General features: G+C 34.7%; 1 protein-coding gene across 1 annotated transcript; it reads right to left on the bottom strand.

Moving 5' to 3' along the window:
- Positions 1-12,314: 12,314 nt before the first annotated feature.
- Positions 12,315-13,687, bottom strand: LOC129257170 (uncharacterized). Its single transcript, XM_054895438.2, has one exon. The coding sequence runs from the start codon at positions 12,906-12,908 to the stop codon at positions 12,330-12,332; it is 579 nt and encodes a 192-aa protein (XP_054751413.1). The 5' UTR covers positions 12,909-13,687; the 3' UTR covers positions 12,315-12,329.
- Positions 13,688-14,551: the final 864 nt, after the last annotated feature.

Here is a 14,551-nt window from a genome sequence, read left to right as displayed (position 1 = left end):
TAATGTAAGTTAGAATTAGTTTTGCAGCTGCATTTTAACGATTTTGAGTGATTATTAAGGGCCTAAACGAGAGCAAGGGTTTGCAGTTTAGCCATGTTAAAAAAATTCTGAGCTATATTGTCACACAATATTTTGTTCTGCATGACCCAGTGAAAAAAAAGTAAGCTGTGCGATATCGATTTCAGATATTATTACGATTTGATACAATACCTGCGTATCTATATTACTTCTTCATTTTTTTTTACATTCCCTACATCTTAGGTATTAACAAATATTGGACTTGTGTGGCCTATCCCCAAATCTTGTTTACAGCTATCTTTTAAATCCTTGCCAACATATTTTAGCCCTAAACTGTTATTGATGAAAATTATGATAAGTACTGGGAAATGAGAAGAAAGAAAAGAAGAGGGGGAGAGGGGTGAATATAAAGAAAACTGAAGGAAAGGGCGAAAAATAAACTAAAGCAAAGTAATTACAATTTCCAATTGGCCCGACCATACAAAATCATTGACGCGTCGTAGCGACCCAAGAGTTAATCTCGCGATAATCTCTACAACTGGTCTTTGTTCAATCGGCTGACCATTCACATCAACAAAAGAAGGCACTGGCCGAATTCGAACATAATACCAACAGCCTCTGACATTTGAGGTATATTGAAGAGTTGGCATTGTCCAATAGCTATACCCAAACTCAATCCAATCGCACGACGTTTGAAAACTTCATCAACAACAAAAAGTTATCTATCCCATGGTGATACAGTCCCTTTCCCTCATCCCTTGTATAGCGTTCTTCCATATTTCAGGGTCCTCGGAGAAAGGAGACTCGTCGTCTACCTTGTCTTTGATTTCGGAACAATTAATGTCCTCCTCTTTTAGAACCCGAACCCCCTCTTTTCAGACCTCAAAGGGCAGTGCGCCGAGTAGAGAGACACACATGTATACCATCTTCGATCCTATTTCCAATTCAACATTATTTAATATCGATCATGTCGATTGGTGTATTTGTTGGTTCCGTCTGTATTTGATTGTAATTACCCAGTTTGAAAGGAGTAAAGCTAACACGTAATTTAGATTAACAAAGCTCCAGATGGACTCATTTTATTTATTAATATATGTTTACAAGTCGACTTACCGAGTCTTACCCCACCCCCCCCCCCTTGCAATGCTAACGTCCAATATCCCTGTGTCAATCTTGCCGTCTTTTAACAGACCATTAACCGACAAATTAATGTAATGTGTTTTCATTAATGAGGTCGACGATGCATAGATATCTAGATGTTGATCTATACTTAAACAATAATAAAAATTCCCCCATTTCACATTAATTTTAGTGCATGAGTGTACAAATGTGCTAAAAGTGCAAAAAGTATGAAATATTTATTCATTACGTCTCCTATTTCAACGGACTTTCACAGAAACTCGAAATTCGAAAAATGACATTTCACATTACTTTGTTACCATTGTTAATATGATGTCATCAATTTTAGCAAGATAATAAGAGCATGAGTTAATTAAAAACATGCATAATATTGTAAAGCAGTGTGTGAACTTAAAAAGACTAAGCTGCATAAGTGGAGGAAAAAAAAGAAGAAAAATTAAAAAATATATATAAATAATTCAAAACGGAACTGGGGAAATCTGCTTTACCTACATTTTGACTATAGTTTACCTCAAATTCACACCTATAATTGTTAAATTTGTACATGAATATTGATTATTATTTTGTCTTGGTATATTTGAATTACCGTCAATTTATCCTTGCAAGCAGCTGTCATGTCATTTCACGCATTTGATCACACGAAAAAGAAAATATCAATTTTGACCAACTGTATATTAGACTTAAATTTCTTATACCCCAAAATGCAAATCGTTATTAGCCAAAATGTCTCCTAAAGTAGGAAAACGATCATGAAATCTATCGGCAACTGGGATGCTCCACGTCAATATGCGCGTTTCTTTCTGGTTTAGGCTGAAAATGAAAGTTGTGCGACCGATTACAATTTGAGGAATTAGAATAATACGAAAACAAATATGCGTCATGTAATCATTATTAGCAAAATATTCATATAGTGAGATGTTATTGAAAAGGTATTCTAAATTGATAAAAACAGGTGTATAGCTTTCCTTTCCTTTGATCGCAGTGATGTATAATTCCAGTTCCTCTTGTCAGCTTGTTTAGCCAATCTTGTTTTAAAGTAACTAATTGGACGAAAAAGGTTACAATCAATCCCTTAATACAATGTCTGATATCCGACTCTCGTTAATTTCACTAAGTGGCGAAGAGAAAACATATTGTTAGTAAACGGTGAATCACATACGAATATAAAAAATCAATTTATCTAGAAAATGTGAATTTTTCAACATTGCATTGAACTTCTGGTTACAAATGCCATTTGTGTTTTATGGTTACATGTTCTAATCAATATCTAATTATCAGTTTACAGTCATCGTGTTTATAAATGGGAATAAAATGAGATGAGCTTTGCCTAATAATGGCTACAAATCACGCAAACAAACCTACAATTTTTGTCTTTATCATTATGAACCTATGGGCCCTAAGGCTATTTTTAATGTTCCCCATCCCAATTTTACCTCATATTCCTTCTGATTCTCGAAAAAAGACGGGATAATTAGAGAATCTATTACTGTCGGAGTTAAAAGTTGTAAATAGTTTGAAGTGGATTGAGTATTAATGACTCAAAGATAAAAAGCGCGGCAATCAATTAAATTCAAAGCCGGGACAAAGCGGACCTGCGAGGCAAGGACACATAGCCGTTCGGTCAGACATGAAATATTGACGTAAAAATTAAAGTAACGTTTAATTTGTTAAGTTGGAAATTTGCTATGGAAAAAGAAAGAAAGATCACTGATGTTATCAACAATTGTGCGTAAATGCGTAATTACTCCAATTAAACACAAAATTATTATCATTAACATGCCTATCATCATTGTTATTTTTATCTTTGTTACTAGACTCTACGTTATGGTGCACTATTCTGCATAGAGAGTTTAAACGATATTGTATTCATGAGATAATGACTTGTTGATTATGTGTTTCAAATAACATGCTCTGTTTATTAACAAAAAGAAGAATTGAAGTATTCAACTTTGCATGTGTGGTATATGAATACATGTGTAGCGAATCACAATTAAAATAAACAGACACTTTGTTGAACATGTCAATTATCATCAACTCTCATGACAATGTGAATAACATCAGAATAATATGCCACTTTTACAAAAAACAATAGTCATGGAAGCGACCATTTGATATAAATTTATTTCTTTTTCAACCAACGATTCGTGTGAAAATTTGATTATTGATAATATATATCAAAGCGCCCTCTCTTTCTGCGATGTTTCAAGATTCCTTCAAAGGGGTTAATTTGAGCAGGCATCTTACAGTTTTATCGATTGGATATTAAAAAAACTGGAGACAAAGATTATCTTCCCAAATTCTCCACGAATTCTTTTTTGGGGAAAACGTTTATAAAAAAAACATATGTATAATTAAAGTCATAACACCTCGCTGATATTTTATTGTAATCGGACATCCCGAACAAAATATTTTTCAAGTTAAATCGCAAAATTTATCAAATAAAACATTTTATTATTTTTCATCCTCCACATCACAACTGCTTTAGGACATCAAGTAGGTGCATGTATAGTCATGATGGTATGCACTTTGGGGGTATTAAAACTTAAAATTTGATTTCATTGTGTCGTTCCTATTTGAATCTCTAGCATGCTGAAAAAATAACAACTTTGATGTATCTTTTATCATCAGTCTATGATTTAAAAAAAATCAATCTTCGCAAGTATTTCATCCTGAAAACTTCAAAGTGATGATCTTGGTGACAATTTATATGATTTACATAATTATTTTGTCCTCACTGGATATACACAAAAATAATTCCCTTTTTTTCTTAATTCAATATATAATAAACTATCATAGACTTGGGTCTTTCTTATATTCATGTAATCAACTGTTTACTGGTTATTGTATTTATTGATAAAAACGTATGCCCAATGTAAAATATTTTGTGAAATATAAACTGTATTTTATTTTTGCTTGAATATAGTAAATTCATAATTCTATATATTACTGACATCACTGCAATAATTCGTAGCAATGTTGCGCGCATGCCACTGATGCCATATTTGTTAATGTCAGTCATACCATATTCATCCATAATAATGTTCACAATTACTCATATTTCTCCTATCTCTTAAATAATGTCTTAATCAATTACTTAAAAAGTAATTTCATTATCATATACCGCTGGAATAACGTAAAATTGCCATGCAGCTCCAGACGGGGGCTATTAACATGTGCATTGAGGCTTACGTACGTATTATCTGTGTAGTATCCTTAGGTCGGAAAATTATTGAAAAGGAAAACAATTAATTTCCATGGCCACAAAATGCTTATTAATAAGCTGTGCAGGCAAGTTCTGACACGTGTTTTCAAAATTTCTCGTCGCTTGCATTTGATATCTAAACAATCTTCTCAGTTAAATAGCTTTTTGTTTTCTGTATATTGCATTGGCTTTGTATGTTGAAATAATAATTGTATGCAGATAAACACAATGACAAGTATTATTGTATGGATACTTTATCCTGTGATTCACATGTAGAGAAAGGAGTGTTTAGATTCACATTGGTTGAGGACAATAAGAGACAAACAATAAGGACATTTATAACTTTTTATTTACATGATTTTTTATGAAAAGTCTGCAACAGCCATGACAACCATCAATATTGTGTTTTCTATCACCATGCACCAAAACATTTTTCCACCATGGTTTAGTCCACGTCGACAAGAGTTCTAATATCATTGCCAACAATACATTTCTCATGTAAGATTGTCCGCAGCGGGGGGGGGGGGGGGCAAAATGTTGTGGCCCAGAAATTGCCCAGACCTACCTTTTCAGTAAAAAAAAATCATCACGATCTACCTAAAGTGTGTTCCGGATCCTTCAGCTTCATGTAATATATCGTTGTTTAAAATGATCCTCGTGATACATATCAGTCGCTTCGCTCCCTCGTTTGATTTTTCACAATCTCAACACCCCCCCCCCCCGAGAAAATCTCAACCGTACGAAAACTCTTAACGGGCAATTTTACCATTGCTAAAACAATAATCTCAGAAATATACTACGCGTACAATATACTTTTATGACCTCATTTTATTCATAATGATAGCACCAACTAGAAAAAATACAAGAAATGTCATAATTAGATACATGTATATCAAACTAACAACGTTCTTACTTGTAGCGTGCTATCTGATCGAGAGAATCGTCGTGAAGGTGATTGCACTTGAGTAACTTGTCGGTCATACACTCTGTCTGTATACTACTCAACTTCATCATATTATACACACACACCAAACAGGTGTAAGAAGTCGCAAATCACAGAAATTTTGAGAAAATGTCAGGAAACATTTCTAGTCCCATCAATTTTATCTTTCAAGTCACAAACGATGAAACCTGACATTAAACTAGAGTATGTCATATACCGATAGTGTTTTTTAACAATAACACAAACGTCTGGTACTGTTATGAAATTGCATTAAACATCGATGTGTAATTGCTGTGTTATATGTAAAAAATATATATTTTCTGGGAATTATCAGAACTCTGAAAAGCAAAAACAAAGTTCAATCAAATTCACACTGTGACTTATTTTGGTTTGTTCGTTTATCTTGTGTGCATTTCAGTATATTTAATTAAGGAATAAAAACGAAATGACAGTAAATCTGATAAATCCATAAAATTCCTCAAATGAGTGCTGTTGTCATGAAAAGGATACAATGGTATACGGATGAGTTAGAAATAGCTTATCAAATTTCAGGCAAATATTTTTGCCTGAAATTGGAAATGAAATATAAAATGTAGAAAGATCACCTCATTGAATGATCAATCACCACGATCAACCGAAACCGACTGCTTGATCATCTCCATTAGATAGTAATTTATTCCGCGAATATGTACGGTATCATAAAAATATTGTGTGAATATTAACCTGCCTTCCTTATCAGAACGATATTCTCATTAAACAGATATACTGTCATTTTTTTAAAGTAGATTTGAAGTAATGAATAACTAATTCTTTTTGAAGAACTATCTGATTTCCTCTGCATGTATGGAAAATTGAAGCCTCTGTATGTATAGCCTTTCCCCATGATATTGTGCCTATACCTAGTGTTGTATGTAATGAGTGAAAATTCATATTAGCATGATTAGTAACGAGTCAACGAAGCGAGAGAGCAACAATTTTGACTTTTTCATAATATTCGGAAATTATATCGTATTGCATCATTTTTTATAATTTTCTTTTATGTCTCTTTTTATAATATTGGAGAGGGTCTTCATTGTGAAACTTTTGGGAGTCACGTACTCCCAAGCCCCCCCCCCCCCAAAAAAAAATAGAAACGCCAGTTTCCCTATATGTACTTTATTCTTGATTTACGGAGAAAAAAAAAACAAAATACACAGTTATAGAACAAGGGCCGGGGGGAGAAAATGAGACTAGTATGTATATGTTCTCCACATGTATGGAACAATCATGTCGGACAATAAATCCAACTTTTCATAGAATTATAAAGTACATGTATGTGAAATATGCAACAAAATATATTTGGCAAGGAAAAGAAAATAGTCATGAATAATCATGAAAATTTGGCTTTTTCTATATCACACTTGATATTTTAAATGAATGTAACCAATATTTTAAATGTATTTTGCTTTGTCCGTATCCCAATGGGAATGGTTTCCAACTAAACTTCATAGTTCATGTGTAAAAAAAATCTTGAGATCATGTATAGTTTTGATAAGCTGTTAGGTTGTTGTCGTGACTTGTATCGAAATGTTCATTGAGAAATAAAAGGGCGAAGAGTTATGTGAATGATGAAAAGTAGTAATGTTTTAGTCTCTTTAGGTTAAAAAGCATGAACACATGTACTTCATCAATTGAAATCAATTGAAACTAAACGGATACGCATTACATTTGTGGATAGTTTGCAATATGTCAACATCTGGCAGAAGAAGGAACCTGCCACTGCATGTTGTGCGATCATTTTACTCCGAAGCAACTTTATAAACACTAACATCGTTTTTTTTTTCTAACGTCTAAACTTAACCATTTGTCTTATTCATATTTTGGAGGAAGTCAAGATTGTTGAAAGATCGCTGTACAACAGCACCCAATCTGTCAAGTTCCACATCCTTTAAGAATGGACATAATGATGGTCGGACTATACCCTTGACCAGATTCAAGAGCTATCTTGTCATCTTTAATCCAAATCATAAAGGTGATGATTCGTAGAAGCTCCAAGCCCATCCTGTAAATACCCATCATGACATCGCAACCTTGTATCTGATCTATGAGCTCTCATGAGGCATAATAACGACAGAGTAGAGCTCTTACTGAATTATGACTTACTGCTAAAGAAGCTCTCGCATATGGGGAAGTTGGTCGCTGTCCCCGACTCCCAAACAAACTTAACACCACCAGATGAATTATTAATGCTTCAGTTTCGTTGACTGCAAGCTTGGTTATTATGCAAGACTGTCGTTGTTTATCCACTTTGGAAATGAGTTTACACTTTATGAGAACCATTCGTCATTTTTATCATCTCTCAAAAGTACTTTTAGAATTGAAGGAACACGCAGAAGACAGGGTCTGGTATAATTACAACAAACTTGACCCCTTGGTTGAATCCGAGTCGAAATTGGCATGACTTGAGAGGTTTCTTTTTCATCAGTTCAGTTTGGTATGGTAATAATCCCATAATTACGATAAATGCTAATAGCAGCCTCGCAGTAAACTACAGAAAGAATAATCATGGTAATGATTATAATCTAAACCCAACTTGGTTGAATAAAAATCAAGGTAACAAGGAGAATGTGATGTCGATAATAAGTTAATGACTGTTTTCGAAAACCTAAAATCTATGCGTTTCGCGAGACAGAGATGATAAACCCTATCCTATCGATTGAGATATGTGACAGTGACCACGGTAACAACAATTTGAAACATAAGAAACTTAAGTGTCTGTAAAACTTTATTATTTCTGACCGGTGCCATTGCACAGAATGTGTTGTCCTATAATAATAACGAATGACATAACTGAGTGGCTCAGCCACAAAGTATTTGTAGTAAAATTGTACCGTGATAATGTTCCATTTTTGATAGTATACATTTGTCTGGGATAAAAACGGACTGAATATATTTTTAGGTTACCAACATTCACTGTATTCATTCTAATCTTATGAAAACAGCCAGACCACCGGCTTGTTTGATCTATAAAGGTAATGTGGCCAGAGCAATGGCCAAACTGACCCATGCTTTTCTTCCTTTCAATTGTAACACCGATTGGGCGAAGAGATCTCCCTCTCGATTAAATCACATCTTTGTAAACAAGTTTAGACCGTTCCTTTCTCTTCCAAGCCGATTAATTTCAAAAGATTCCTTGGTATTTTCCTTAAGCATTGCGGGGAATATCAATTACATCTAACAAGAGATTATCCGTATTGAGAAGACAAAGCGGCGTTCGATTTTATTCAGAGAGTGGATTAAGACGGGATGATAAGGCATTCAGAGCTGTAGCTATTCACGCCTCCCATTTACTACGAACGTACCCGCACAACCATCGCCGAGCCACGGGGACAATTGCGATAGGGATCCGCTAGTGCTCGCCTCTTCACGGAGTCAATGTGATATACAAACAATTGATTATTCTCAATTAATTCCAACGCTAATCGCTTGTTAAATGGGAGAAGAACAATAAACTCACTTTAAATTATTCACACTTGATGAAAAGAAGGGGGAAACCGGACGTCTTTGGCGTGAATAGTACAGTCACTATGAATAAAGCTAGACACTTAATTACTCTTGGGAATTAAGTCCCAGCTTACAACTATCCGGGTCATTTGAATCTGCTATAACTTAACAAGATTCAACCTTCAAGTAACGCAAAGTCTTTCTTTATATAACTTTTTCGCCCCAATGAAATTAATCAGAAACCAAGCATAACTTAGATTAACCAGCATTCCGCCAAATAACTCTAATTTTGAATTAGTCCTACATGAAACCCTTTCTTATAAAAGTAATGGACAGATCAAATACTTTCCACTTGATTTAGTTTAATGCGAGATATGTCTCACACGTCATATGCTTTTATAGGCTCAATAAACTAGAAGCTGAAAGAAGTCGGGAGTAAAAATTATTCAAAATACTTGCTCTAAAAAAATTGACAAATGATGTGTAATTGGTTGGGAATAATTGCATTTACTATGCTTATATCCAAAATAATATATGTCCTTGTTCCATACATGTAGGCCTCCATGATAGAATAATAACCTTCGTGCGGCTGTTTAGGCCTTTTGAATTCATGTAGAGATTATTATGTATTCCTAGAAATTTAAGTTAAATTTTTATTAGTCTAGCCCCCATAACTGCACCCACCCCCCCAAAAAAAATCCTCAAATTAAAATCTTGTGATTTCCCAAAGTGAGCACCATTCAACGAATTCGTTTCGTGTATAGTAACATGCAGCTTTGAATTACGCAAAATAATTATTCCAAAGTGACAATGAAATTTCAATTGCCCCTCTTAACATTTCCTTACTTAGCGAGTATTTTATACAAACATCAATTTATCAAAATATCTGCTGGAACCATATCCATATTGATAAGAAATTATTTGCGGCTTTGACAAAAATTGAAATAAAATAAAACGAAATAAGATTAAAAGCAAGAATGACAAAAAATGGATGGTTGACACTAGTGTACGCGTTATACATCATTATCATTTCAGTCAACGTTCCTGTATAGAAATTGATTTAATAGTATTAAATCATGGAGCTATAAAAACACAGATTTAGCTCCATGATTGAATTTATTTTTATTTCAATTAATACATTATTTTGTGGGGTTTTTCTTCTCATTCAAACGTCAAACGATTTAAACAATATTTTATTTTGATTTGACGATCGGCCTTTAGTGCTCTAAACCATTTATCTTGATTGATACCGTAAATTATATGATATTTTGTAAATATTATCATAAAATGCAGATTACGGTACGTTATTTCATGTGGTTATAATATCTCAATGTTTTCCATTAAGTTTCAGTGCAGAAATCGGTAAGGTAACAGTTAACTCTTGTGCATTTTGTGGAAGTATATATTTGTGATATTTCAGCTTGGAACATCATATATTTGCGACAAGTTGTTAAAATAAATTCCTCTTGGATAACACATTCGATGTTATTCTGCTAATATGATAATCATTACATCTTTCATTAAAGTTTTAATTTTTAGTTTAGTCATGAAATATAGTTTCGCATACATGTAGCTATGATATCATTTTAGTTCTTAAATCCGTAAATCATAAAATATCTCTTCATCAAATAAGAATCATTACCTTAATATTTTTAATATATATATTATTGAGTATAAGAATTAAGAGGTACTGTCAGCACTCTTGAAACAACTCAGTCAAATTGACTTGACCAGTAGTCAGCTGGGTGCAACTGATGTCTAGTCACACTTCTGAATTATATTCTAGTCAGAGATTACTCTGTTCTGGTAAAATACGACTAGAAAATGGTCAAATATGACTGAAGAATAACAGATGCACCTAGCTGACCCTATTAACTAGTCATTTTGACTGATTTGTTTTAAGAGTGTGGTCTATCATGTCTATAGACATGACTAGCATGTTGGAGTGCCCTTGTGATTTGTTCTGTCAACGAAGAGTCATTAATGCCAATATACGATCGTAGTTTGTTTGCTGATGAATACAAAATTGATAAGACCACATTCAGCTACTAGTATTAAATAAAAAGACCGTAATATTTTTTTCCCATTTAACTTAAGTTCATTATTAAACATCCTTGCACCCTAAATCGGCAGTCCTATTACTATCTATTTTGTAATGATACCTAAATGTTGTCATAGCGGGAATGATTTAAGTATAATCTCGGAAACAATAAGTTTAACAACACAACAAAAATTGTATCATAATTGCCTTATATAGCATATTCATTCCTTTTTAAGAAAACCAAAATTAAGCCAAAAAAATCTTTATTCTGACCATGCACACATTTATTACAAACAAAATTTTGTCATGAAAGTTATTCATATAAAAAAAAAAGTTTCAGGAGTCTTCTCGAGTTAACATATTAGGCAGCGTCTGACAGCCCCATACTCGAACTCTAACATTTTCTCCAAATATGAAAAAAAGAGCATTCGATCAAAATTAATAGCAATGCTGAAGGGTTTATCAAAGATTTAATGATTAAATGAATTAAATTGTGGTATTTCAATGTGCAAAAATACTGCAAGAGGAAAGGAGAATAAATCTAGGAGCACTTTAAAATCGCTCTCGCTCGTCCTTTAGTGCGCACTTGTCGAGTGATATGCTTACTTAATTTCTCTATAAGTCCTTCAGAAATCCTCATTTCTGCTGATTATGGCATAGGAAATAATTCAATCTTCAAGTAAAAATCCAAGACTCAGTGGCAATTAGGTAACTGACCTTATGAATGGAAGTAATAAAATTGAGCTGAGGGAGGTAAGAAATTAAATGAAGTAAGGTAAAACAAAAATAAACAAAAAAGATATTTAAAACAAAAATACGATCTGGAGTAAAAAGATTCATACGATTTATCAAAATAAAACTATGTTCATGATATAAACTTTAAACGTTGAAGAGTTAATTCAATATTTGTTCAAAACTTTGTATTTCTTTTGTATTTTGTTAATCCCTCACTCTTTCTGAAAAAATAAACGTGATCACTAATCATGGATGAAGTCATATGTGATTGTGCAAGGAAAAAAAACAGGAAAATAATCTCATTTAAGTTTTATTTCACATTCATAATTAATACATTTTCTTTAGTTTATGATTGAAATGATGTAGTTCCATACAATTACTAGATCGAATGAAATATCACGCAGTTAGCATTTTAGACAATGGTAGAAAATGGCAAGATTTCATGAAATGAAGTGTTTGTAATTATTACAAAAATAATATTTCTACGACGATACTACCATTCACTACCAGCTGTACCCCAAGTTAAGGGAGAGTGGGGAAAAACTAATAAATGCATAAACAGCTCATAATGATAATAATCGCTTTAAGGAATAACGTGGAGTAAAGGAGAGATGATATCAAAATTTATACGATGAGAAAACATCCCAGAGGACCAGTGCTTGAATTGAGAGGTACAATTCATAGTCGCATAAAATGGCGTTATAGTACTGTGGGTATAATGGGAAAAGGAGATAGATGGTTTGTTTTATGCGATCGTTGGGTGATGTTTATGGGGTAAGAGAAGGGGTGATATAACGAGTTTGATGTTTCTTACCTGTCATATCAAGGGGATATGGTGAGTTGTGGAGACCGTATGGGGAACCGTAAGCGTTGCTCCCCATGTATTGCTGTTGGTGGGCCATATGGGCGTGATGAGGAGGGGATCCTGCGTGAGTTAGAAAGGTATTGCCAAATGTGTTGGCGTAGGGCCGAGGCGTGGCCCCGTGAGCGGCGGCGGCAGCAGCTGCCGCCCCACCACGAATCTCGCTGCTATTCCAGGCTGCAGCGGCTGCCGCTGGTGACACCCCACTCACGGCGGCCCCCGGTGGCAGATCGTCTCCTGCACTGGATGCAGCCAAACTTGACTCGGTGGGCGAGTTATACATGGGATAGGAGTAGTGAAAAGCACTAAGTTGTTCAGGGTTTGAAGAACTCACACTGACCATGGCATTGCACGAGGCTCGTTGCCTACTGCTTGACCCGTATAGACCGTTCATAGGGCCAGAAATACCTCTATATTCTGCAGCACAACTGTCCATTCCTGTGGGGCGTTGAGCTGGCCAAGCCTGTTCCATACCTATCTGCATACTGGCCAGAAAACAAAACGGCAAAAAATGTTTTATTGAGGCGAGTTGCTCGTAGAATTAAATAGTAAGATGCAGCTCTCTTTTTCAGTTCCGTATCATAATATCAAACAGCAGTTGGAAATTTAGGGAGGTATGAGTGCTCGGATCTAAACCCTTCTGTCGTTTTGTCAAGTAAACTCTGTGAATGACGACCATCCGACCTCGGCGACCCTTCCGTATGCTAATCAACATTTACAACTTAGTCACGTGATGATCGCTTACTACGACGAACACCCATCACACGAGTCCACTTCAAAAAGTTCACTGTTTTATTATCATGTGGTCGAAATCTGGTGGATCGTTCTTCTATTCTGTCTGCCCACTGTCTTTGAAGTCCTGCGACCCTTTCTTATCGTCTTTATGGGACTTGAGTCAAATAGAAAACAATAACGCGGGACCCGAAATCTGCGCATTCGCCCACCGCTCCCTTCCTTTGATCTTCCTCCCAACTAGTTCCATTGGCAAATGAGTCTCATGCGCAAATTTATGGCCACCTCTGTGCTGGCGTGGCGGTAACGATGGGATCACAACGCGTCATGGTCACAAAATGATATCCAGTTATCCACCTTCAAGAAGGAGTGTTGTTGTGACAGGGTAGGTACCTCAACCAAACACTCAAAAGTCCACTGGTCATCTGTTATGACATACCACTGCTCACTATAAAACGAAAGCAGGATTTTGTTATAAAAAGCCCCAAGACACCCATTGAAAAGATAGGTCACCCCGTGTCCACTGGTACTTTACCTCTTTTAACTTAAATATTTCGATAGCTTATTTTCAGAAATAGGCCCTTCCATTCATACGGTTGTTTTGTGTGAAAGAAAGTAAGGGTGGGCCACTTAAGAGGGCAACAACTATGATCAAATACCTTTGTTGTCCCTAGTGGCATTATGTAATTGACTTTGTAGGACACTTCTGTCTCTCAATCTAGGTTAGACTCACAACACCCTTTGGTATTCTCATTTTTCTTTCATTCACTCTCGATTTTTTTCTCTCTCTATCTCTCTTAATTTTTTTTATTCCCGCTCTTTCTCCCTTTCTTCCCCTTCATGCTTATCTCTGTCTGTCCTCCATCATGTCCATGTATCTCTTGTTATGATAAACAAAAACACATGAATGAAATCATAATGGTATAAATAAGAGCAATGTAATTTTCGGTTGATGAAATAGAGAACCAGTGAATTTGCATTTCTTTGATATTGTTTCAGTAAAAAGTGTGTTTATTGTTTTTGAAATGTGGGCATTGATTTTCGTTAGTTTATTTTATGTAATTACCTTCCTCATGAGTATCACGTGAAAATATTATTTGAAATAACAATCATCATCGATGAATTATACATTCATGATAAGTTGGCACATTACTCGAAGATTATTTCAAATAATGCATATTTCTTTTAATTTCTTTTCACAAAAAAACGAACAAAAAATGCAAAAAAAGATCGAAAACATCCAAAGGCGAAAATAAAACGAAACCCTAAACTCAAAATCATTTTGAAAACCACAATCAAACCTATACAGAAACAAAATGATATACAAGCAGAAACCTTTAAAAACTTAACACTAACACCAGAACAAAAATGAAAAGAAAGCAACAGCCACAATCG

This window comes from Lytechinus pictus, chromosome 3, assembly GCF_037042905.1.
Source record: "Lytechinus pictus isolate F3 Inbred chromosome 3, Lp3.0, whole genome shotgun sequence".
Taxonomy (NCBI): domain Eukaryota; kingdom Metazoa; phylum Echinodermata; class Echinoidea; order Temnopleuroida; family Toxopneustidae; genus Lytechinus; species Lytechinus pictus.
This window is presented reverse-complemented; position numbering and strand designations above follow the sequence as displayed.

Bases quoted from the DNA above. Each gene is read 5' to 3' on its own strand.
- LOC129257170 (XM_054895438.2), bottom strand. From the start codon at position 12,908: ATGCAGATAGGTATGGAACAGGCTTGGCCAGCTCAACGCCCCACAGGA.